The sequence below is a fragment of the Vigna unguiculata genome, chromosome 8 (genome assembly GCF_004118075.2).
Source record: "Vigna unguiculata cultivar IT97K-499-35 chromosome 8, ASM411807v1, whole genome shotgun sequence".
Classification (NCBI taxonomy): Eukaryota; Viridiplantae; Streptophyta; class Magnoliopsida; order Fabales; family Fabaceae; genus Vigna; species Vigna unguiculata.
This window is the reverse complement of record NC_040286.1, coordinates 36,319,539-36,342,653: the sequence shown is the minus strand read 5'-3', so window position 1 is coordinate 36,342,653 and position 23,115 is coordinate 36,319,539. Positions and strand designations below refer to the sequence as shown.

General features: G+C 33.1%; 1 protein-coding gene across 1 annotated transcript; it reads right to left on the bottom strand.

Annotated features, from left to right (window-relative positions):
• Positions 1 to 1,718: 1,718 nt before the first annotated feature.
• Positions 1,719 to 22,534, bottom strand: LOC114193571 (uncharacterized protein At3g06530). Its single transcript, XM_028083425.1, has 39 exons — positions 22,223 to 22,534; positions 21,812 to 22,025; positions 21,559 to 21,654; positions 21,328 to 21,445; positions 21,071 to 21,244; positions 19,684 to 19,854; positions 19,467 to 19,522; positions 19,273 to 19,362; positions 19,036 to 19,181; positions 17,816 to 17,898; positions 17,603 to 17,731; positions 17,444 to 17,515; positions 16,171 to 16,339; positions 15,158 to 15,297; positions 14,946 to 15,038; positions 14,279 to 14,459; positions 14,013 to 14,104; positions 13,742 to 13,894; positions 13,451 to 13,607; positions 12,370 to 12,503; positions 12,075 to 12,156; positions 11,805 to 11,985; positions 9,836 to 9,911; positions 9,495 to 9,659; positions 9,349 to 9,414; positions 9,164 to 9,268; positions 8,931 to 9,020; positions 7,693 to 7,910; positions 7,384 to 7,591; positions 7,092 to 7,271; positions 6,465 to 6,560; positions 6,289 to 6,356; positions 5,853 to 6,195; positions 4,735 to 4,950; positions 3,600 to 4,259; positions 3,110 to 3,513; positions 2,750 to 2,996; positions 2,468 to 2,638; positions 1,719 to 2,284 (listed from the first exon to the last, which is right to left on the bottom strand). The coding sequence occupies exons 1-39, from the start codon at positions 22,380 to 22,382 to the stop codon at positions 2,054 to 2,056; spliced, it is 6,435 nt and encodes a 2,144-aa protein (XP_027939226.1). The 5' UTR covers positions 22,383 to 22,534; the 3' UTR covers positions 1,719 to 2,053.
• Between the last annotated feature and the right edge of the window lie 581 nt (positions 22,535 to 23,115).

Genomic DNA, 23,115 nt, shown 5'->3' with positions numbered 1-23,115 from the left:
ATAATTAATATTAACGAATAACTTAATTTATTATTAATGTTAATCCATAATAATAATAATTATATAGAGAATAATAATTTTATATAATTTTATTATATAAAATATAACATTTGAATCTAAAGAATCTAGAAAAGAAAGCAAATTTAATATAAATTCTCCGAAATGCTATTTGGTGGCAAGAAACTTAAATTTGAGAGCAGTGCAAAGTAGTAATGCGGAGCATGAGAAGAGACCACAATTTAAAAGTAAAGAACTTGTAAGATTAAATTGTAAAAACTAATTTGAACGTAAATTTAGAAGATTGGGGAAATGTAAGCTTTTGCTTTTACTAAAAATTAAGAAAGATATGGGGATGAGGAACATAGAATGAATAAAAATGTTATGTTAGATAACTGGATTTGTTTACTGAAGGAATATATAAAATGCTTTCGAATTTCAGTTACTTTGTTTACTGCAAAGCATGACGCAACTTCTTAATTATTTATTTTATTTGACAATTAACAAATGACATTTTTCATTTGTTATATTAAAATATTTAGTATTTGTGCAGTTTTTAATTTTACTTCTAAGTTTCTTTGTGATCAAAGAGTAAACTTTGAATGCAAAATTAGAATATTGAAATTTTGTTCATCAATTATTTATATATATATATATATATATATATATATATATATATATATATATATATATATATATAAAATGAATAAGAATAGTAATCACAAAATCAAAATTCAATAACTCGAACCACTATTTAATAATAGTAATGGAATATTTTTGTGGATGCCAAAATTTAAAAGAAAAATGACATATAAGAAAAAACCTCACTTATTTCGTTATAACAGTAAAGAAGAAAACATAAAACTTCGCTATTACTTAACATATTATCCCTAGAAATTTTATTAGGAATGATTGTTCTTAAGAATAAAATAAAATAAATTCAAAAAGAGGCATGAGTTGATTTCAAATCCATTTTCCCCAAGACTCCTCTACTGATCCTGATAAACATAACAATAAACATTTTAGCTTTTAGGTCTCCATCCAAAATAAAATAGGGTTTGGTGCAGTTTTATATTTTGATTATTGAAAGATACAAATTTTTATTGGTCAAAAGAGAGAACACAGTGTTGATGAGTGTCAGTTCTGTACTTCTGAAGGTACCAATATGATTGGGAAAAAGTTTATCAATATTAAAGATGAAAATCATAACATCTTTAATGAATTTACTTCCAAAATTTGTTTATATGTATAAAAACAATTTCAATGTAAACTTATATAAATAACTTTAATTTTAAACAGTTCATGTGTCAAAGCAAGTACAAAGAGAGAGAAATCATTAAGGGTTTAAATTACAATTTCAAAGTGCTTACCAGTAATTCATGCTTGACCAGATTGTACAGAGTAGCAAGTTGATAGCACCATTAAACACAACTCTGTCATTTCAAAAAATTACACAACCAGTTTTATGTTTTTTATATTTTACATTGAAAAGAAACGTTAATTAACTTAAAATGTCATTGTAGTCCAAGTAAACTTGATAAATATCAAATAAATGACACCAAATCATAATGAGAACCTTAAGAGTCATTCAAAGACTTGAAATAGAGTAACGTAGCTCGTAATAATAAAAAGCATAAAAGAAAACTTGCGTGCATAGAAATACGCAACAAAAAAATAACTAAAAATGTAGCACGAGAAACTTAATTTAAAAAAATAAACAATGAAATGCTAAAGTTTAAATCAACGAGTTACAAAATATTAGACTTGTGTAAAAAAGAACTGTAAGAGTCTCAAATTACATTCGACTGGGGAACGAAACTCGATATTGAATAAAAACGAATCAATTTAATACATTTCCCCCTCTCGGTATTACAAATACTCCTAAGAGCAATATGCTTTAAATAATTGAGAGTTTAAAAATTGAACTTTTACCTTTATCAGAAAAAATTAATGGTAACTTTGCTTAAATAACCAAAATTTACAGGGGCTATGTATCGGATTCATGATTTGATTACACATGTCATAACACCCTTGGAAACTGCGTATCTAATCTACATCATAGGTATTGCCGAAGGCTTTCCCCACTCAGAGACTCCATTTCCTGGAGAATATCCTGCGCAAGAGATTTAACTGAAATCTCCACGTCCTCAAGTAGTTCACCAAGGAAGGGGATCGTTTCGGCCAATAAAACTAGGTATTCTTCTTTCAAGTTCTGCACAAAATACTTAACAATTCTTAGGCCCAACATTTTAGCTCGCATCTTATCACTCCGTGTCTGCATTAAAACCTGTAAAAGAACCGCAAGATATTAATACACTTTTACTATGGCCATACTCAAAACAGTGTTTCCCATTAACACCTCATGTGTTTCACTCAATAAAATCCAACATATTAATAGAATGTCAGTATCAAATTACATGCACAACCAATAACGAATAGAAAGGAATAGAATAGAGATCACAAACTTCACCTCATGGTTCAAAGGCTTCCACAAAAGGTCAGATCCAGCAGTCACTGCCATTTGACCGATGCACGAAACCACTAGGTCATCAACGTCCTTCACACTTGGTATATTCATGCTGTCATCCAACAAAGTCGGTGGATCTATAACAAGTTGTGAAACAATAGGTCTCAACAACATCTGAGGCCAAGTATGATATTACAGTCAGTGAGGAATACATAATTAAGTATCCAAGACTTTGGTATTGGATACACATGAAGTGAGTTCTTTGTATGTAACAGATTTACTTGCCTGGAAATTTGAGGAGTCCAGAAACTTCAAGGTCCCAGTGTCATACAGGAAACACTTGTGTAAAGATGACAAGACTAGTGCCCTGAGATGCCAAACCTTGATGGAGACGCTGCCTGTTTCTTTTATATTGCCATCATCCACAATCTTGGCCCTTTTCTTCTGATTCCCAGTAGACACTTTCACATCACCACTAAGATGATGAACACATCCACCAAGCAAGTGTTTGAAGTAAGGAACAAACAATGACCTACAAGGATATAAAATAGGCCTAAATATTTTAACAATGCTGATTTCCAAGAACATTTCTGAAAAGAACAATTACTAGGTTACCAAAAATAGAACATACGAATGTCAACTTACCGATGGTTCTCTGTAAGCTTATTTACCATGCCATAGAAAGATATGGCCCTATCTATGCTTCCTGTACTTGAAGTTCCATCCACTTCAGATTCTACCCACTCTATACTCTTTATGAGAAGAGGCTTGAACATGCTCTCCGTAAGTTTTAGGGTCAGAAGAGTCAATGTATTAAGCACACCTTTCTCAACTAAATCAATGTTTTGAATTGAAGGAGGACTTTGCCGGCGAAGATCAAGAGCAACCAAACAAAAGTCAAATACCTTCCCATGAAATGCCACAATGGACGATCTGTCCATTGTACCAATTATGATTCCCAACATATCAAAGACAATTGTTAAGCTTTTATCCCCAGCCTTAATGGCAGCCGGGTATAATTTTAAGAAAGGTGGCAGTGCAAGTCGAACCTGTAAAGAAGTAAAGAATTTGGTAAATAAAACACAAGAATTGTGATTCATACCAGTTACACAATGCACATTACAAGAAGCCTTACAGGAATTCTTTCAGCAAAAAGCTTTCGTACTCCATGAGCTCTAGATTCCACCTTTGCATGCATTCCTGAAAGAAGTTCAGGATAAAGCACCAGAATCTCCATGATATTTTCAAGGTACGGATTTAAAAATCCACCAAGCTTGTCCACAACTGCCTCCAAAGTTATGAGGAGATAAAAATAGGATTCCATTGAGGCTGATAAAACATCACTGTTTTTGGGTTTCATATCCAAATTAGACAATACTCGACGAAATGACTTCATCACATTGTCCATAATCTTGGGAAGTTCTGCCAGTGCCTTTGGACCTAGAACATTTATCAGGGCAGCAGTTGCTCTGAGGCAGCTAGAAGTCACAGCCAAGTTATGAGATGCAATATATCTTGCAACAGATTGAAGGCACAGACTAAAAATGGAATTATTCGAAGGAAATATTTCAGCTACAACTTCTAAAGCAGAAATTGCTGCCACTTTCAAGGAGGTATCCGATGAATCATCAAGTACTCGAATAATTTCAACACATAATTTATTAAGTGATTCTGGAGAAGTTTCGTTCATATGAAGCAAAAGAGAAGTTGAAGTTGATCTAGAACCCTTATTGTCTTTAAGCTTTAAGCTCACATTTTTATGACTTCTTGCAGCTTCACATAACAGTCCAAGAGCCTGCACAGCACAAGAATATAAAATATCAAAAAGTTTCTAGTGCCCTGCTTTCATACAACTAAAGATTATGGATTTCTATTGCGTTCTCATGTGTGCAGGCATAAAACACACTTTATTAAATGCTCTATTTTAAAAATATATTGATCGACATTTATGTTTTTGAATTATAAATACACTTTCTATTAAAACCTCACACCAAGATAAGTGGTAATTGGTCAAGAACAGCTAACTAAAAAATTTACAGTACATATAGAATCAATGGTATAAAAAATATATATGAATAATAGACAAAATATAAAAAAATTCAACTACTACGGTGTCTATCCATCAAATTAAAGAAGCATCTTGAAAATCACTATACCTAACAGAATATTACAAAGTAGATAGAGACAAAAAACTATGGTCTACCCTTGTGTCAAAATAATACAAAATCCTATCAAAATTTTGCATATTGTAACTATATTAAAAATAATACCTTCTTCCCGACATTTTTATCTGCATTGTGGAGCAATTTAATTACGCTGTTAATGTACACGTAAGGTATCATGACTGCTGTTAGATTCCTTATAACAGCACGCATAGTTTCCTTCAACTCCTTCCTCATAATTACAGGGATGTTCAGTTGCTTTTTTCTTGCATCTACAAGTTGCAAAAATAAAACAACCTGCTCCATGAGCTCACCCAATGCCTTCTGCAACATCAAGAAGCCACAACATTTATTTTAATCATGAATTTATTCATAATTAGAACATTTACACAAAAAAGCATAAAATACTACTGCATTGCCATCCCATTAAAACGAAATACAGCATCTCATCATGAAACCTAGAAAGAAAAAAAATATATATGATCCGTTTTTATATTTTCATTATCAATATCTATAAAACAAGTGCTTGTAGGCTCATTCAAAGATTAGACAATTAGCAGTAATATAAGTATACAACACCAATGTCATTACCATCACACAATTTAACAGCTGAATATGAACCTACAATAAAATATCAAACAAATATGATTTCTGTGAATATTAGGATCCAATTGCAGCAAGTATGGGAATCTAGACCACCACAAGAAGTATGGGATTCTGGGGTAAAGTTTGGCTTTAGTGGTACGGTCAAAAGGTTCTTTTATCAATTTGGTTTCAAATATTTCCACCAGAGCCAACCAATGTGGGTGCTATGGTTGGCTGCACAGTGTGGGGTTCCAATTGCAGCGTACAAGAGTTTAGTCCCACATTGGAAGTACAGGATTCTGTTGTGGGGTTTATAAGGTCATGCTCTCGAAACACAATGGCTAGCTTTGGTGGTTCTCCCAGCATTCTTATCAGTTAAAGAGGAATAGACAACAATGAGTATTTACATAAACTACAGGGGTCTGTGAAATTCAGCCTTAGTTCAAGAGTGTCCACATAATTTGCCAGAAATTTTTAATTAAGGTCTCAACAACACACTGTTATCTGTCAGCAGGCCATAGGAAAGCAAAAATTACAAGTTATTTATGAAAAACATGACACAGGTAACATTAAAACTTTGCCACAGAGAACATTAAGAATCATATAACTATCTAGCAGCATGCGTCTGATTTGGATTTAACCTGAATGACAACGGCATCTTCTCTTGATTCCAACTTAAACACAAACTCTGGATCTTGCAACTTTTGCAAAGAAAATTGCATCACAATAAACATTTCCAGGAACTGTGTCTGGTCAACATCTCTATTTACCCTCTGTTGAAGTAGCATGACCAGAGAAGGAAGCCAAATCTTACTCGTAAATTGTTCACAAATTTGCACTGCAAATCTATATTCCCACTCCCTAGTATAAAATGTTAAATCATCCGCTGTCTCGGCATTAAGAAAACAACTGGCTTTCTTTGAAATTAACGAACGGAAAAGTAGGATAAGCAACGACGCTAAGCTTTTCCCCTCACCTAAAGTTCTGCAAAACAGCCATCATTATAAGATGCACACCCCAAACAAATGGCTAAAGTATCAACAATAGCAGGATCATGATGTAGAAATAGAAGAATACCTTAACAAATATAACACAAATGATAGCCTTCTGTGTTCAACAATTTCAGGAAATTTTTCCATGAAAATCTGAAAGGACAAAAAATATATATTAAAAGTTTGATCTGAAAAGATTGTTTCTATTGAAGCAACAGAAGAGACATGACAACATCCCAAACAATTTCCATGAAAACCGACCTTCAGTAGTTTCTCCACATCATCTGTCTTAGAAAGCCAACAAGGAACAATTGCAGATATAAGATCCTCAAAAACAATCCTTGAATGGTCATCAATCTACAGCCATATAAAAAGAGAAACGGTGAACCACAATTCGTACACAGAATTAATCATTAATCATCCTTACTAAATTGAACTACAAGATTTTTTCTCTTTAAACGTGGTACTAAAGACAAGTTGCAAGAGCTAAAAAGAAGCATTCTACTAGTTTTTAATAAAATCCTAAATGGTGACTAAAAAGCAGTTATTGAAGAAATGCAGCCTTAAAACATGAATGAAAGATCCTATAGGATGAATGAAAGATCCTATACCCTATTCTTGTTAACCAGTGATGAATGAAAGAAACTCAGGAATGACAGAAATGCCTATAGGATTTGGTAATATATATATATATATATATATATATATATATATATATATATATATATATATATATATATATTAGATTTCATCTTAAAACCCAAGTAATTAAGATATACAAACCATTCTACCAAAATGACAACCAGCCCAACATGGTAGAAAGGACATAATAAGCTATTCTACTCAAAGAATGCCTAAGCTCAACAGAAAAACTCAATATTAACAAACCTGTGTGACGGCTGCTTCTCCAATAACTACAAGAATATCGAGCATATACTCCAAAATTTCTTCTGGATAAACTCTAGTAATAGCAGAAAGAACAGAAAATATATGGTTGCGGGTGATAACATCGGAGTTCTGGGCACACTTTATCAGTAGCTTAATGTTAATTTCACTTTTAATCTTTTCCTGTCAACAACGGTAAAACTTTATGTAAGGATATAACCAAAATAGTGAAAAGGTAGTCAAACTAAGTTATCTAACGTAATAAATTTCCAAGCTTCACAATTAGGATGCATACATTCTGTGAGGCAATGCTTTTAAGAGAAATAATTATATCCTCCAGGATTATCAATAGAGTCTGTTGAATATGATATATTGTGCTATTGTTGGCTTCGGAAGGACTTGATTTTTGGCTTAACCTTTGCACAGGGATAAAGGACTCATTCACCCATTCCTCTGAAAATACCTTGCTAAGAAGCTTGAATAAGGGTCCTAACAGTAAATGCCTGCAATAATCAAATTGAAAATTTAAGACACTTAAATGCTTCAATCACTAATCTCCGCAGTACACATAATGTAACATTCAGATTCAGAATTAACCAAACACCTATTTGTTATGTCCTTCTTCAATAGCAAAACATCAAGAAGGGAACTAAGGATATAGAATGGATTATCTCTTCTCCATATGCTATTAGAAGGATCTTCAGCTTCTTGATGTCCAACCAATTTTTTTTTCTTCACAGCCTTTTTATTTGAAGAAATAACTTTAAAACTCTTCGGTGCAAGTATGTGGTCAAGCATGTAGCCAACAGTTGAGAAACTAATCTGCAATTCCAACATATCCCCAATTATTCTCAATTAAATTTGTTTTCATCCAATTGTGGAATACTAAATTGGAAGAACCCTTCCACTACATTAAAAAATAACATGACAACAGCAACAAAGTTTATTCCAACTAGATGAGGTAGGTAGGACATTGAAAAGAAGCATAATGCAAAATTAAACAAATAACATTTATAGTGCAAAACAACTAGCTGACTCAAAAGGTCATGTCCATTGACAAGAATGGAATTTACAGTATTGAAAATTTGCCTCAGGTCACCACCATATTAACAGTTTAAAAACTTCCAAAAGACGCTATCTATTTATTCATTAAAAAATGCTATAATTAATTAACAATATTAAGGATGTTATTACTCAAGTTTTAAATAGAACGTCGTAAAAACATTTTTATGGACTCAATCACCAGCATAAAGGACACAGGGGTTCTCATACATGTAAACAAAAAGTGTTTCCAGAAAGACCAAGGCTAATTAATTGAAGATATACTGATTGTTAAAGTTTCATTATTTTAGGTCTCACCCTATGTCAGTCCGTGCACTCACCGAGTGTTTTCAATTTTTATTTAAATCTTAATACCATCTGTTAACCATCAGTAATTTAAAAACTTAAAGAGAAAATTCACTGTAGAATGTAGACATGCAATTTATCCGCGGAGCAGCACTTATTAGTCATTAGGATTTGTTCAAGGTGTCAATATCAATCATTAATGTGTCTTCAGCTGACAAGTAAAGGGGCATTTGGTTTTACAAAATGTTTTATATTTTTACTGCCTATCAGGAAGCAAAATCTAGTGGGTTTCATTAGCACTACCCCATTCCCCAAACAATAAAATAATAAATAAACACCCTTTCCAAAGAGAAGTTCCAGATAGAAAATAGAAAATAATTAAGTTCTTTGCAAATAACTACTAAAAAAACTTACACTACAGAAAGATACATAAAAAAAGGAACTAACCAAGACAACACACAGTTAATAACATTTGATTATGAGCAATAAACTCACATCTATACGCATTAATGCCTCTTTAGTTGCACGTTGTACATCACCATTACCATTATGCCACAGAAACACAAGCTCACAAAACAAATGCTCCTGGAAGGCACAAGAAAAAAAGGCAAATTATCACACATTTTTATTGCATAAAGCCAAGAAAAGGCAGCAATCATTAGATCAACTCATCAATAATCAAGAATGACAATAACAAACTATATAAATAGATATTCTGCCAATAAAACCTTCACTTCATTCTTCAACTCCACATAGAATTTACTGTTGAGTTTGTTCAAAACAGTGATACAAGGCTTTACACAGGCAGGGTCATCCGAATTCAGGCCCCCAAACTGAAATGTCCAGAGAATGAAGTCAGTAAATTCAAAATAACCATACACGTTATGAGAAAAATATGCATAAAGTATCTCACCCGCAATGCTTTCAGTAAAAGATCTTGTAGATCATTTCCACCAGAGGGAGATGACATAGCACAGCTCTACAAACAAAGTGGAACAAATTCAAATTTAATCTCATAATAAAGGTTCCAGCAGTTAAAACTAAACACAAAATACAAACCTCCAGCAAAAGGCTCGTTATCTGAATTTCATTGTCTGACAATTTTGGACAAGACAGACCGAGCTCTTCATAGTATTGCTTAAGAAAAGTGAACAACAAAGAACCAACTTCTGGAACATTCATAAGGGCATTCCCAATTCCTTTGAACAAGGATAAAATCATTAGCTGCAAGGCACATAAACAAGTAAGTTACCTCCTCACTGTCTCAGGATTGCATAAAAACCCATATGTATTAACACTGTTAATCTGAAAGGAACATACGAAACCTTCATATGTATCACTATCTAATATCTATAGCTATAAGATAAATAGCAAAATAGAAGAGAGTGAAGACATCAAACCTTTCCATAGTTAGAGAGTTTCAGCGTGGAACCCAAAATGAAGCCTATGATTCTTGTTTTCGTAGGCTGATCAAACCTGAACAGATATGTTTGAAAACAATGTGGAATAAAGGATCTCAAAAATTAGTACAAATGAACATTGTTCACAAAAAGTAAAAATTGAAACAACAAACAAACAAAAAGGTCTAAGATGGAGAAAGCTACAAGATGACTCAGAAATTTGCATCAAACAATGACAGTAAGTATCAGAACCAAGAAAAACTGAATATTCCTAAATGGCTAAACCTATTCTATCCCCTCTCCATCTCAACTAAACAACAGCTTAAACTCCACAACAAAGATAAGCCCCACAATCTGAAACATTAAGCAGATTGTAAACTAATAAACAAAAAAGAAAACATTATTGTAAATCAAATAAAACAATGTTAAATCTATGTGACTGTACATCTGTAAGGTGGACCAATTTACACCTATTTCATCCTCTAATATAAAAATATTAATTCACAAAATAGTTAAGGTGACCAAATCACATATAGAAATCCAAGCTGTCGCAAGGGCAAAGTAGAACCACTTGTAGAGTCCTTTGTCTTAAGTGCAGCCATTTGTGTAGCTGCCTTAATTGCAACCACAAGGCCGGAGATTTAGTCCCACACTGACAAGCAATAGAGCCAAAGTATATGATATAACTAGGAGGGAACCCTCTCCGTAACACCGATTCTTTGTGGCTGAGTTGGGCCCAAACCCAAATTATAAAATGTATGGGTTCATATACAGTTGCCACACTCCAAGGCTGGTGGAAGTCCTAGGCATGATAGGGAGTTTATAAATTTGTTTTAGCAGTGGTTAACCCAAGCTAGCCTTGGATGAGGCATCCATAAAGGTTGTTTTAATTGCAACCTTAAGAGTTTTTTATTTAACCACATATCAACCAAACAAATAGCAAAAGCAGTGTATAAGTAGAGGATTGGATTTTAAGTCCAATCCATTTAATTAAACTTGGATTGGATTTTTTTGGATTTGAAAATTCAAAATCAAGAAGATTTAAGACAACTTGGACCTGACCACACCAAAGTCAAGTTTGGTTAACCCAGACCTAGGTTAGATCAACTCGTATTTGGCCTAAGTCAAGTTGGGCTAGGAAAAACCTAGATAATGGTGAACAGGGTTTGCTTACCAACCCGAAGATAAAGGATCACACAAGGGTTTTTTTATTATGTTGGGCTCTGCATTTGAGTTGGGTTGTTTGTAATTTGTTGTTAGATAGTAATTTGAATTTTTGTGATTTTAATTTGTACTTGGAGTTTAACATCATTTTGGATTGTATTGAAGTTTATTTAGATTTTAATCAGAATTATAATTTAGTTTTTTGTTACTGAAGTTTTTTTTGTTACTTGGAGTTTAACCTATATTTTTTTTTAATTGGGTAAACCAGTGAGTCAACCCATTTAACTCATCAAACCGTGATAGGCCGGGTCAGGTTCAAATTTTTTTGGCTCAATAATAACTGAGACGGGTTGGGTTGGCTCACTAAGTGGCCAACCCGTGGTGGGTTGGGTAGGACAGCCTGTTTTGACATATCTACGTACAAGTTACTTTGAGACAAAATCAAGCTAAGTCGTGCGGGCCCAAGTTGGGCCAAGTCCAGATCAAGTAGAGTCAATTCGAACCTAGGTCAAGAAAGGTTGGGTTGGGCCAAAGGAATGCAAAGTTGGATTGGATCTATAATGGATGTTCAGGAATCCAATCCATGATCACCACTAGTCATTTGTCAAACATCATTTAGATTTTAGTAACAAAATAAAAGGGGAGTTCATCCAAATGTTCTCCACATTTAAGAAGATCACGTATGTGGAAAGATATTTCACAAAGCAGCAGCTAAAGCAATGAATATAAAAAACAGTTCTACAGAAATAAAGTGCAGCTATTGAAATAAGAATAATAAGAATATCCATCATAACATCAAAAATACCTTTTTTCAACATTTTGAGGTACCAAAATGTTTTGATGTTCCAAGTTGTTTGTAAAGGATGAGCTCAAAGCGGATGCAAATAGTGAAGGAAGAAATTTCTTGTCGGATAATATGAATGTTTTCAGCTGACTCATCAGGGAGAGAAGCTCGCCCACGAAATGGAACCATGAGGCATTGTTCCCTGTTCTTATCATTATTAGATACTTACAAAGTACTAAAGTGAAATTAATAAAGAATTGCGGACTACCTCAAATTATTCTAACATATTACCATTTTTCTTGCCAGCATGCTCAAAATGACACCACAATGTGTACAATGAATCAATACAGTCCATGGCAGCAACCCTTATATTCTGGAAGAAATTAGAAAGATGAAAGGAAATTATCAGCAGCCAACAACACTCCCACAAAAATTTAAAAAAAGAAAAAGATAAAACAGCAAAACCATGAATAAAAATAACGAGATACATTGACAAGACAATGTACCAACAATTACAGATTGGCAGTATACAGAAAAGAGGGGAATAAAACCAAGTCTAGAGAATAAAGCTAACAAAGAATTGTACCTGAGTATCACTCGCTAAAGGAACAAGAACAGAAGGGAATTCAGCTAAAAGTCCAAGTTTCCAATTATCTGGTTCCAGGCTACAAAGATATGCATAGCATTGAAGACTTTCAACCTGGACTGCAGCAGAAACACCTGCAAATAGAATATTCAACCTAAAAATTAAGCCAATTGGAACTTATATGACTTCTGAACCATAAAATGTTAGCTAGAGAATACCTACACAGTTTGGAAATATGAATTCAAGCTACCATGATTTCAATAGCTTCCCCCGAAAAAATAACAAAACTATAATAAAACAACTGCACTTGCATAGATGGAAAAACACCAACTTTGGATAGGCATATATGCATCAATTAAAAATATATTAATGCTGTGGATTAGAATCAGAAAAAGATATACAAAAGCTCTTTTGGTGTGAGATAAGCCTCATTGACTCTACCAAAATCTTTCAGTTTTGAATAAAAAATTAGAATCATTTGACAGTGTATAAGACTCACGATGACTTCAATAGCAACTTCAAACTAATGGTTCCAAAGAATAAAATTCCTCTTCTCCAAGTAAACAGAAATCATTTGCACAAAAGTAGATGAAAGGATAAAAGGGGCTTTTGCTAGAAGTGCTTAAAGATTTAGGAGAATTTACCCAGGTTTACTCAGAAAAGAGTTTAATAGTGAGTTAACTCGTTTTCTCAGTCTAGGATCACAAACTCGAAAGAGTTTAAAGTTAACTTGAGAGTTTGACAACTTTGCTCTCAAGTAACTTTTCTCATAAATTTAATCTTCAAGTAAACTATTCTATTCTCACTTGAAAAAGTATAATACTTTATGAGAAGAGGGCTTCTCTGATATTTGTTTCTCTAAGCATCCTACATACTTTGAATACAAGAATCAATGCATCTTAAATTGTTCTCTCGTAAAATGATTTGGCATTGGGTATGTTTGCAATGATAATGAATATGAATAATACAGCCCGTTGGGCAAAAAATACAATCCAGCATATACACAACAGAAGGAACAAAAACATTGTCTAACAAGAAAACATGGTGAGAATCAAACAAAAAAGATAAAGTATATAGCAACCTTCCTCTGTGAAAAACTTGGACAAGAGACAAGAAGGAGATATTCTGCACTGCACTGCTAAGTGATGGAGGTGTTTACGAAATGCATGCTTCAATTTTGAGGAGGCAAAAAAAACAAACAAATTCCTTATCTTGCTGACCCACTTATCACCATCACGCTGCATTTTGAAAAAGGTTCATTCATCCAATCAGTGATGAAAAAAACGAGTCTAGTCAAAAATTCTGAGAAGGAAAGCAAGTTCATAAGACAAATTGATTACAGGATTACAAAAATGGCAAAGGAATTCCTAACCAGCAGAATGTCAGAAGGTGCTACAGATAGTAGTAGTTCTAACAGCCTCCAAAATATGCAAATCATAACCTTCACGTTAATAGGCCTTAGATTGGCATACAAAAGATCTTTAAAGAAATCCTTGCACTCCCACTCTAGCATTTCAGAATTGAACTGCAAAAGAATTCCCAAAAATTGAAACAGTAACAACTAAAATTTAGCTTCTCAGCACAGAGAAAAACAAGACAAAAAATGAACTAGGAAAAACTGCATGCAAGTAAATCGTATGTACCTCATCCAATACGACATCAGCAGCTACTTGAGTTTCCCACTCAGCCTTTAGTATAGGAAATAGACATTCAAATAGTGCACAAATGTCTTCATCTATGATCACAAGAAACAAAGTCAATTAATAACAAGTTTATGACAAACAAATCTATATTCATTATCCGATCAATCTATTTTTACTGTACAGCAAATGTGCAATATTTACTCCAATATTTTGACATGGACTATTTCTGAAAATATGTAATTCAAAAACAGAAGGAGAAAGCAAACCTTTTGGTTTTATACAAAGAGACTGCAAGAGAACAAAAATGAAGAGTGTCTTTGACAACTCTAAATCACTGCAGCATTCCACAAACCATATAACATGCTCTTCAGGATGGACCAAGAAATTTTCAGCCATTTTATTGACAATATTCAAGTTAATTGAAGATAAACTTCCAGCTATCGATGCCTGCAATTTTACATCCAAGAGTCAGTAAAGCGAATGGTGATTGCCAATTTCTTTTGACAAACATATTTAGGAGTGGCTGTGCTTACTGATGAATAACTAATGACTTTGATAAAACCCTGCTATACATGTACTACTATGGGATTTAATTTAGTTATCGGAATTTGTCCAACATTTTCTGTATTTATAAAATTATTTCATTTATATCAGATTTATTTTTCTTTCCTGCAGTCAAGGGATCTTGTAAGTTTTAATTATTCCCTTCAACTACTGTACCATTATAAATAAAGTTAAGGAACCTTTCTGCTCAAGCATTTCACAATACTAGTAACATATAATGTTCATGTCCTAGACACTTTGGCCAATCCTACAGAATCTTGAGTTTGACAGACTTGGGTTTTTCTGACAAATAGATTTAAATTTCTTCTTACTGTATATTATACAATAAATATAAATTTAGAGCAAACTAGTTCAAAAGCAGATACTTACCACTTCTCCAGACGAAGCCATGGAAACATTCTTATAAAGTGGCCAGTTGATTTTGTTGACTAGTGCCAAAGCCCTTAAATTCAAGCTCTGTGTCTGCACAAGGCAAAATAAGTGCCAGGGAAATATAAAAACAATTTAGAAAGAAGAAACAAGATCAAAATATAATAAATTTTTCATCCAAAATACAAACTAAATCTGAATTTAGCCACTACCTGGGGTAGAACAATGAGTAATGGAAAAATCATAGCAGCAACGTTTTTCAAGTAATCAGAATGATCACTGAAGTAAGAGATAGTCTTCTTTAAACAAGTGAGAGCAACTTCACCATTTAGACTGTCGTTATCAGCAGAACCTACAAGAAAATGCGGTGCATAAAAGATGCAGTGGAGAAAGAGCACAAAGTACTTGTTTTATTCCCATTATTTAATTCCCCCAGACACTTTATGGCTAGATGCATAATCCTTGAATGAATCTCTAATACGGACACAAGCTAAGTTCATTTGATTAAAGACTACCAAAACACAAACATCTCTATGAAGCCAAATTCATCCATATCCATGGATATAACAGAACTGGAATAAGTTTATTAGACCAAAACAGGAAACAACAAGCTGTAATTTTGTGAAGACAAATATACGCTAGTAACAGTAGAACAGCAACAACCTATACATTCCGCAGATCATGTTTTGGTGAACTAGAACCATCCAACCCATCTCTATGCTTCCATTCTTCTAATTTAAATTTTAATACAGACATTATCCAACTAAAGTTTTCTTAATAATTGACTGTACAATCTAAGATGAGCATTGACAGCTTGAATCATCATATGAAGAAAAACTCCAAAAGGAATCATATGACCAAATCCAGTCATCATAAAGGAAACGCATATTTTGATACAAATAAACATACAAATGGAACCCCAGACACACTTCAACAAAGAAATGGACAAGAATGAGATCAATGAACAAATTAATCCCATAATAGACACATTCAAAAAACGCCAAGGAGACCTAGACATTTATAAGACCACATTTATTTCTCTAAGCATAACTCCCACCACTAACATTCATAAATCAAAATCCACCAAGAATGCATTCAAAGAACAAAATCCTCTTCCCAATATATCAATAAGTCAATGCACGCTGCATTCATTGTAGTGCCACAATACAACATAAACATATAGGATAAACTTCTACCTAATTATTTATAATATACCACCAATTACCTGAAAGCAGTTTGTCCATGCATCTTTTTAGCACATTCAGTAGTGCATCAAGAAGCTTAGAAGAATCTATTACATTTGGCAAGCCATCAACACGTAAAGCTGCTTGAACAACTGTTAATTCTTTATCATCTAGCAGTCTTAATATGGCCTCTTGAACGTTTATAAGATTCTGATAACCAAGATGTGTCTTGTGGTTAGTCAAAAGTCAAAGACTTCAATTATAAACAATAATGATAATCAATTGATGCATAGCTTATTGATATAATTTATTATGGAAGACCAAGAACTAATTAATAAACTACTCAATGCTACCACAACCAGACCTTTGGACTGGTACCAACAGCGCACTTCTTACTTGCATTTTCCATTCGTATTCAGACATTGCAAGGTGATACAAAACTTTCTTACCAACCATTCTCTGCCATGGCATGTTCTTTGGACAGACTTGTGCCCTTGGTTTCATCATGGGACAAGGCTCAGTTTACAGAGGGGTTTCATTTGAGTTTTGACAGATTTGTATGGACGTTATACTGGGCTCCAGGTAGCTTTTGAGGCAGATATACTCCTCTCATCTTATACACCTTATCTAACAAATTAAATATTCTAACAAAAATCTCACTATAACCTCGCCAAAATCAGTGACCTTAGAACTTCCTTATTAACAAAGCCATATTAGATCACTAATGTACCTCAGTTCAGATCATTCAAAATGGAAACTGAATATATCAGAATATATTTCTAAATACAAAAGGTATTTTAAAACTAGTATTTGACATCAACATTTGTTATCTCAACCATGTCCTACAAATAAAAACAAAGAAAAGTAATATGCCACCAGAATCAGAAATTACAAGTACTGTAAACCAGGAGGAATCAATTTACAGCATTCTAACTTACACTCGATCTTGCTTCATTACAAAATTAATTTTTGGTTGAAACAACAATTGAATTAAAATAACACACTACCAAAATTTATATATGTCAAAAATATTGTAAAATATGGACAGTAAGAAGAAACTTAAATGGTTTATATTTTCAAATTATACATCAAATTAAATGGTTTATATATTCAAAGTATACATTAAATATGGACAGTAATGAGAAAATTAAATGGTTTATAAATGTTATTAAGTGGTGAGAGACTGGGCGTAACTTATACCAAACAAAGGAGGAAACAGAATTTAATGCTCTTCAAACATTGTCATAAATGAATACAAATTAATGGAAACATAAGGTTTTTTGAAGGATGGGAAAATTAGAAGAGCAGGGATACCTTTGAACCAGCCTTGGTTTCCGGGATAACAGAATAATCTAAATCAAGCAGTGTAGCACGACGAACATCAGCCTGTAACATATCAAAATTTATCATTATTGTACATAATACACATAGATTTATATAAACCACATTCAATAGAAGAGCAATAGTAGATACCTTCGGATGATACAGGCCAAACCAAACTTTTGAGTCTGAGATATCAAGTGCAGAATCCAAATTTCCATCTAACAACTTACACAAAACCTTATACAATGAATCATCTTTCTTGGAACGAACTTTGTTTTCCTGTTAAACATATTCAAAGTTGAACACATTATAAACTATCTCACAGTGCATGAGAACTGAAAAGCAGAAAATTCATGAGCATGCCTGAAGGAAATGATGAACTGCACCACGTAGTTCAGAAGGGTACTTTGTGTTGAAAATAATCAGAATCTTCTTCGCCCAGCCAGCTAACCAACAATTGACAAACCAACATTATGAGAAATAATCTAAGCAGCAAATATTAACAGACAAATTGTAGATTTTTCTAGTAGAAAACATAAAGCCAGTAGAGAGCCAAGTGATTACAAAAAGCATTATAACAAAATAAAAATATAAACCAACTATTGAAAACATATAAAGCACACATTTTAATGATTTAATGTGTTATTTAACAAGTTCATAACTTAACTAATGGGTTATTTAAGATATATCATAACTATGATGCCTTTCCACACTCAAACTTGGACAAAATAGAGTTAGTGTCCACACGGATTGTTGGCAGCCTGAATGTATTGAACAGTAGTATATGCAATTCCCTGTGTTACCATTCATCTTCTTTCATTGTCTTTGGATTTCCTTATAAATCCATACATGCTATTCAAAGATGAAAGTATAGCAAAGATGAGTGTGTAGTTTCTAAACAAATAAAACTTCCCCTGTTGAAGGCATTAGAGTTCAAATTCAAATTCTAATTTTCTTTCCCATGTTTCATACAGGGTTAAACTATTGAAGAATGGACTAAAATTCCTTGATAATGGCATCATTTTCAACAGTGTGATCCAAGAGTTTGGCTTCCTATTAAAAGGAGTTTACCACGCAGTATGAATGAAGTAATGTCAGCATTCGGTATAATGCTATGCTTTGTTCTGTTGTTTCAAATGCCAGTTCTTACTTTTTATATACACAATACACGCCTTTTCTTACATAATACTGATACAGAAAACAAACCAGTGCTAGTATAGGATTTTAACATCATGCATATATTACACAAAAAGTTCTGTTTCGGGAAAATAATTTCCCAATAAGCTAGCAAACAAAGCTTCTTAGCCTCAAAAATAAGCTAATACAAACACAAAGTAAGTTCAAACTTAACCGTTAAAGAAAATTTACCCATAACTTAAAATTCTTCATGAACATTGCTTTCAGAATTCAGAAGAAAATCCAAAAAGGTATAAAAAAAATTGTTTACAGAAGCTTCTAAAGGTTCATTGACTCACTCTCAATATGAATTATTATTAAGCTCAACCTTATGAATTAGAACAAGATATATAATTTGGGGTACAGAACTAAGTAATGAACTCTTTACAATTCAAAATCAGATGTACCTGACATGGAAGAAGTCGAGTCACCAACTTTTTGTGATAATTTCACACAAGTTGAAAGAATCGTTGTGACCACATGAGAAACAAAACTGTTTATGGGGACAATTTCTACCAAGGATAGCAAAGTCTGCTGACAGTATTCATCAGAACTGCAATCCGTAATTGTTAGAGTCAACACAAGACACAATAAAATATGACTTGAAGCATATACGCAAAGAAAGACAATCATACAATGCTCACCTGCAGTCAATCAGGGAGTCCAAAAGCACACGAAGAAACTTTTCAATATTGAACTCCTTAGATAATTCTAATAAAACCCCTGCCAGGTCCCTACATAATTAAAAGGGATTAACTAAGGTATAAATATAAATAAAGAGAAGGGAAAAGTTCAAGGATAGTGACTATGTAAAAGTTGATCAGTTCAATTTGACTACCTTATTTTATTTAAAACCTCCAAGGCCTTCGTTGGGAGTATTTCAACATTTTGAAACTAAGAAAATTCCAACATAACAAGTTAAAATAAAAATATAACAATATTCAGAAATAGATATTGCATTGTGAAAGGAAATTGGATAAGCTCTATTTACCACCCAAAAATTGACCAATGCCTCCGTTTAAACTATATGCAAACATACAGGATTACACAAGTACCTGAACAAGATTGATTAAGGTAATAAGGGACAATCGAAACCAATAGATATCTGTCATCTCTATAGCCTCGCCACGAGCAACCTCAGCAACTGAACGTATCAAACCATTCAAAAGTTTGGGAGCTAATGCCGCTTTGTTTCCAAGCAAACCAATGATCATCAAAGAACCAGCCTGCATATGAGGAAAATTTGAAAAGACAATTGTTTCAGAAAGTACCAAGAAACGTAGCACAAAAATTGTTAGAATATGTCAAATAATTTACTTTATCTTAGATCATGTTTTAGTATTAGTTTGCCAATATTTTCACAATATCTTAAGATTGCTCAGTGATTAATGTAATAAAGAGTTAGAGTTAGAGTTTTTTATTTAAGAATATACCATGACATTGCAAATCATTATAATTATGACCAGTATAGGATCATTCCAAGTCTCTATTTTCTACTTTACCTCCCTCTACACCTAAAACCCCACATTTTAATAGATAAAATAAGGCCTCAAAAGAGGTCAAGCATACATATAATATAATCACAGTTTATGGTTGTGATAACACAGTTCCCTCAACATGTGTGTTCTAGAAACAGATCATTATGGTCTCTCTTTGCCACTCAGTGCAAATTAATTTTAGTAGAGTCTCCATCGCAACTACAAATATGGATTGAGATTGGAAGGCCTTTCTATGAATTAATTCCATTTCTGCTTTCAATGAAAAAATAAACAATATGTTCAACTATTTAGCATTCAATCTTCATCACAGACTGACTATGGAAAAGGAAAAATCATGACTTATCAGATTAAAGCCATATCATTTTTTCACAAAATAAAATAATATAAGAAAAATGCCTATCCAATAAAGAAAAGATACTAAAACTCAAAATAAAACAACAACCAAGCTTCATCCAACTCGGCAGGGTCAACCATTATAGAATTGTAGAATAGTATGACATCACTATTCTAGAGTACAAGGGTTTTGAAAAGCAAAAGGATCAGATACGAAATAATACTATGATATCAATTGCTTGAACATATCATATAGATTATAATAACATGAGCTTGTCTGAGCATATTCTACATTTATGGAAACAAATTATAAAGAATGCACGAAATACTTCAAGACAATAGACAAAGAAACAGTGAATAACATTTGTTAACGGAGAGGTTTAGCCCCACTTGTTAGTGATGAGTAATATTGTACTAGATGATATTAGTGATGAGTATTCTTTCGCTAGATGATATTTTAGAACAGAAAAGCAAATTCAGTAAGTCTACCATCGGCAAGTAATTACACAGACAACTAGTGAGAAAGTAATCACAAAATGCATTGCAGTATGATGTCTAAATATAATCAGTACTAAATTCTAATCCAGAGATAATTTCCTTGGAATCTAACCTTGTGATCTGAAACCCCATTAGTGCCAGGCTGAAGACCAGATACCACAAAAGGAAGTATCCTCTTTACAAGATCATCGTCTACAGTTACAACAGTACCCAAAACCTCAACAAAAACAGCAGTACAAAAACCAATAAAAAGCCTTGAAGGTTGAGACTTTTTAGACGGAGATGCCTGTAACCAAATGCATTGATATCTTTAGATTCCAGTAGACCACTTCCAAATTCACAACTAAACACAAAAAAAAAATTACTTACATAGTTGCATAGAGCATCTAATATGCCTTTATCACGGATGCACTGCTGCACGATGACCATCCTAGGCGGCGGTGCACCAGACGCTTTAACACCATCAAGAAACCCCCATTTAGTATTCCTTTACAGAAATTACATGAGACATTAGAAGCCAATCTAGTAGTTCACATCAGAAGCCAGACAAGTAGTGCACATCACAAGCAAACCAAAAACGCATAATCATATCTTTCTAACCTTGTATCAAGTATCTGTACTATTCGAACAAATGGATGTGTGTCGTGGTACGGCAAAGAACACAAAATCAATTCCTCGACGTTGTACACATGAATCCTGAAACTCAAAACAGACCACATAAAAAAAATAAACAGAAAAGGTAAAGGAGGCAGGGCCAAAATGTGATTATCAGCCCAACAACTCGAAGAAGAAGACAATCCATAATACTGTGTTCAAGCAACCGTAAGATATCGAAATCAAATAAAGTGCTCACTTGTGTCTACGTATCAAGTACTCAATCGTTTTAAGAGCAGGCCGAAGAAGAAAATATCCAGAAAGCAGTCTTAAGTACGAAGCAATGGAGACATTAAGTTGATTGTTCTGTTCTATTCCCAACAACTCTCTATCCAACTCCTTACTCCTGTGGCTAAACAAATCGTTTTTATAATTCCTAAACCGCTCATCCTTGCCAATAAGAACCTCTAAACCTGAAATAGCGCAAAACGCAACCAAACATAAAACAAAATCAATACCAAAACAGAACATAAAGTAGCAACACGCTCCATATACACCATTCGTCACGACTAGCATAGTGCAAAACTTGAATGGATTAGCTGAATTTCAGTTGCACCAGCTTAGTTGAAAAGAGAATGAGTAAAATGAGAAGCGAATTGAGAAGATTGACCTTCAAGAGCGATGGAGAAAAGAGTTTCGATATCGATGTCGGCGGCTTCTTTGGGATCGAACAATATTGAAGGACGAGTGAACGGCCTCTTTAGAGGCTCGGCGTCGGCTTTCGCGAAGGACCTTAGAGTTTCTAATTGCGAGGCTAAGGAGGTCGCCATTGTTAGGGTTTAGCACCAAAACGAAGCTTAAACTGTTTTGGTCTTGGTTCTTATGTTTATGCTTCTTCTCGTTCTTCTCTCCAGAGGAACGAAATTAAAACAGGGAAAGAGAAGAAAGTATTTATATTTCTGGCATTCGCGCTGAACTGCGCTTAGGGTTTAGGGTTTTTGTGTTTGGAATGGCCAACGTCCCCTTCCCAAGCGACGTCGTTCTACCCGTTTAATCAAGATTTAAATAAAAATAAGAGGTTAAATTTTTACTTGCTCATACATTTATTTGATAATGTTATATAATTTAATTTAATTCTGGTATTTCTCTTTTTTTATCTTTTCATATCTTGTTTATCCTTTTTTTCGATTTGATTTTTTTCTGAAATAACTATATATAAATAAAAACTATATTTTGTAATTATATTTATTTTTATAATTTTAATTTTGTGTGTTATTATAAAAAAATAATACAGTAATACATATATTTCTCTAGTACATAATAACTAAAATCAGTTATGAAATTATTATTATATTTTTTTAAATGATTTATACATATATATATATATATATATATATATATATTAACATTGTCAATGTGAAAAAAAAAAGGTAAAAGGTCACCTAATGAATTTTTTATATTGTCTCCTAAAAATACCTTTTAAAAGACGAATTTTATTAATGAAAAAATTATTTCCATGTTAAATATGATTTTCAGTTCTTAAATTTTTAAAATATTTAGATA

Coding starts and splice junctions, on each gene's coding strand:
- LOC114193571 (XM_028083425.1), bottom strand. CDS start 22,382: ATGGCGACCTCCTTAGCCTCGCAATTAGAAACTCTAAGGTCCTTCGCG. Junction 22,026..22,222: donor TTTCTCCATCGCTCTTGAAG/GTCAATCTTCTC, acceptor GCGCTATTTCAG/GTTTAGAGGTTCTTATTGGC. Junction 11,986..12,074: donor GCATGCTGGCAAGAAAAATG/GTAATATGTTAG, acceptor TGATAAGAACAG/GGAACAATGCCTCATGGTTC.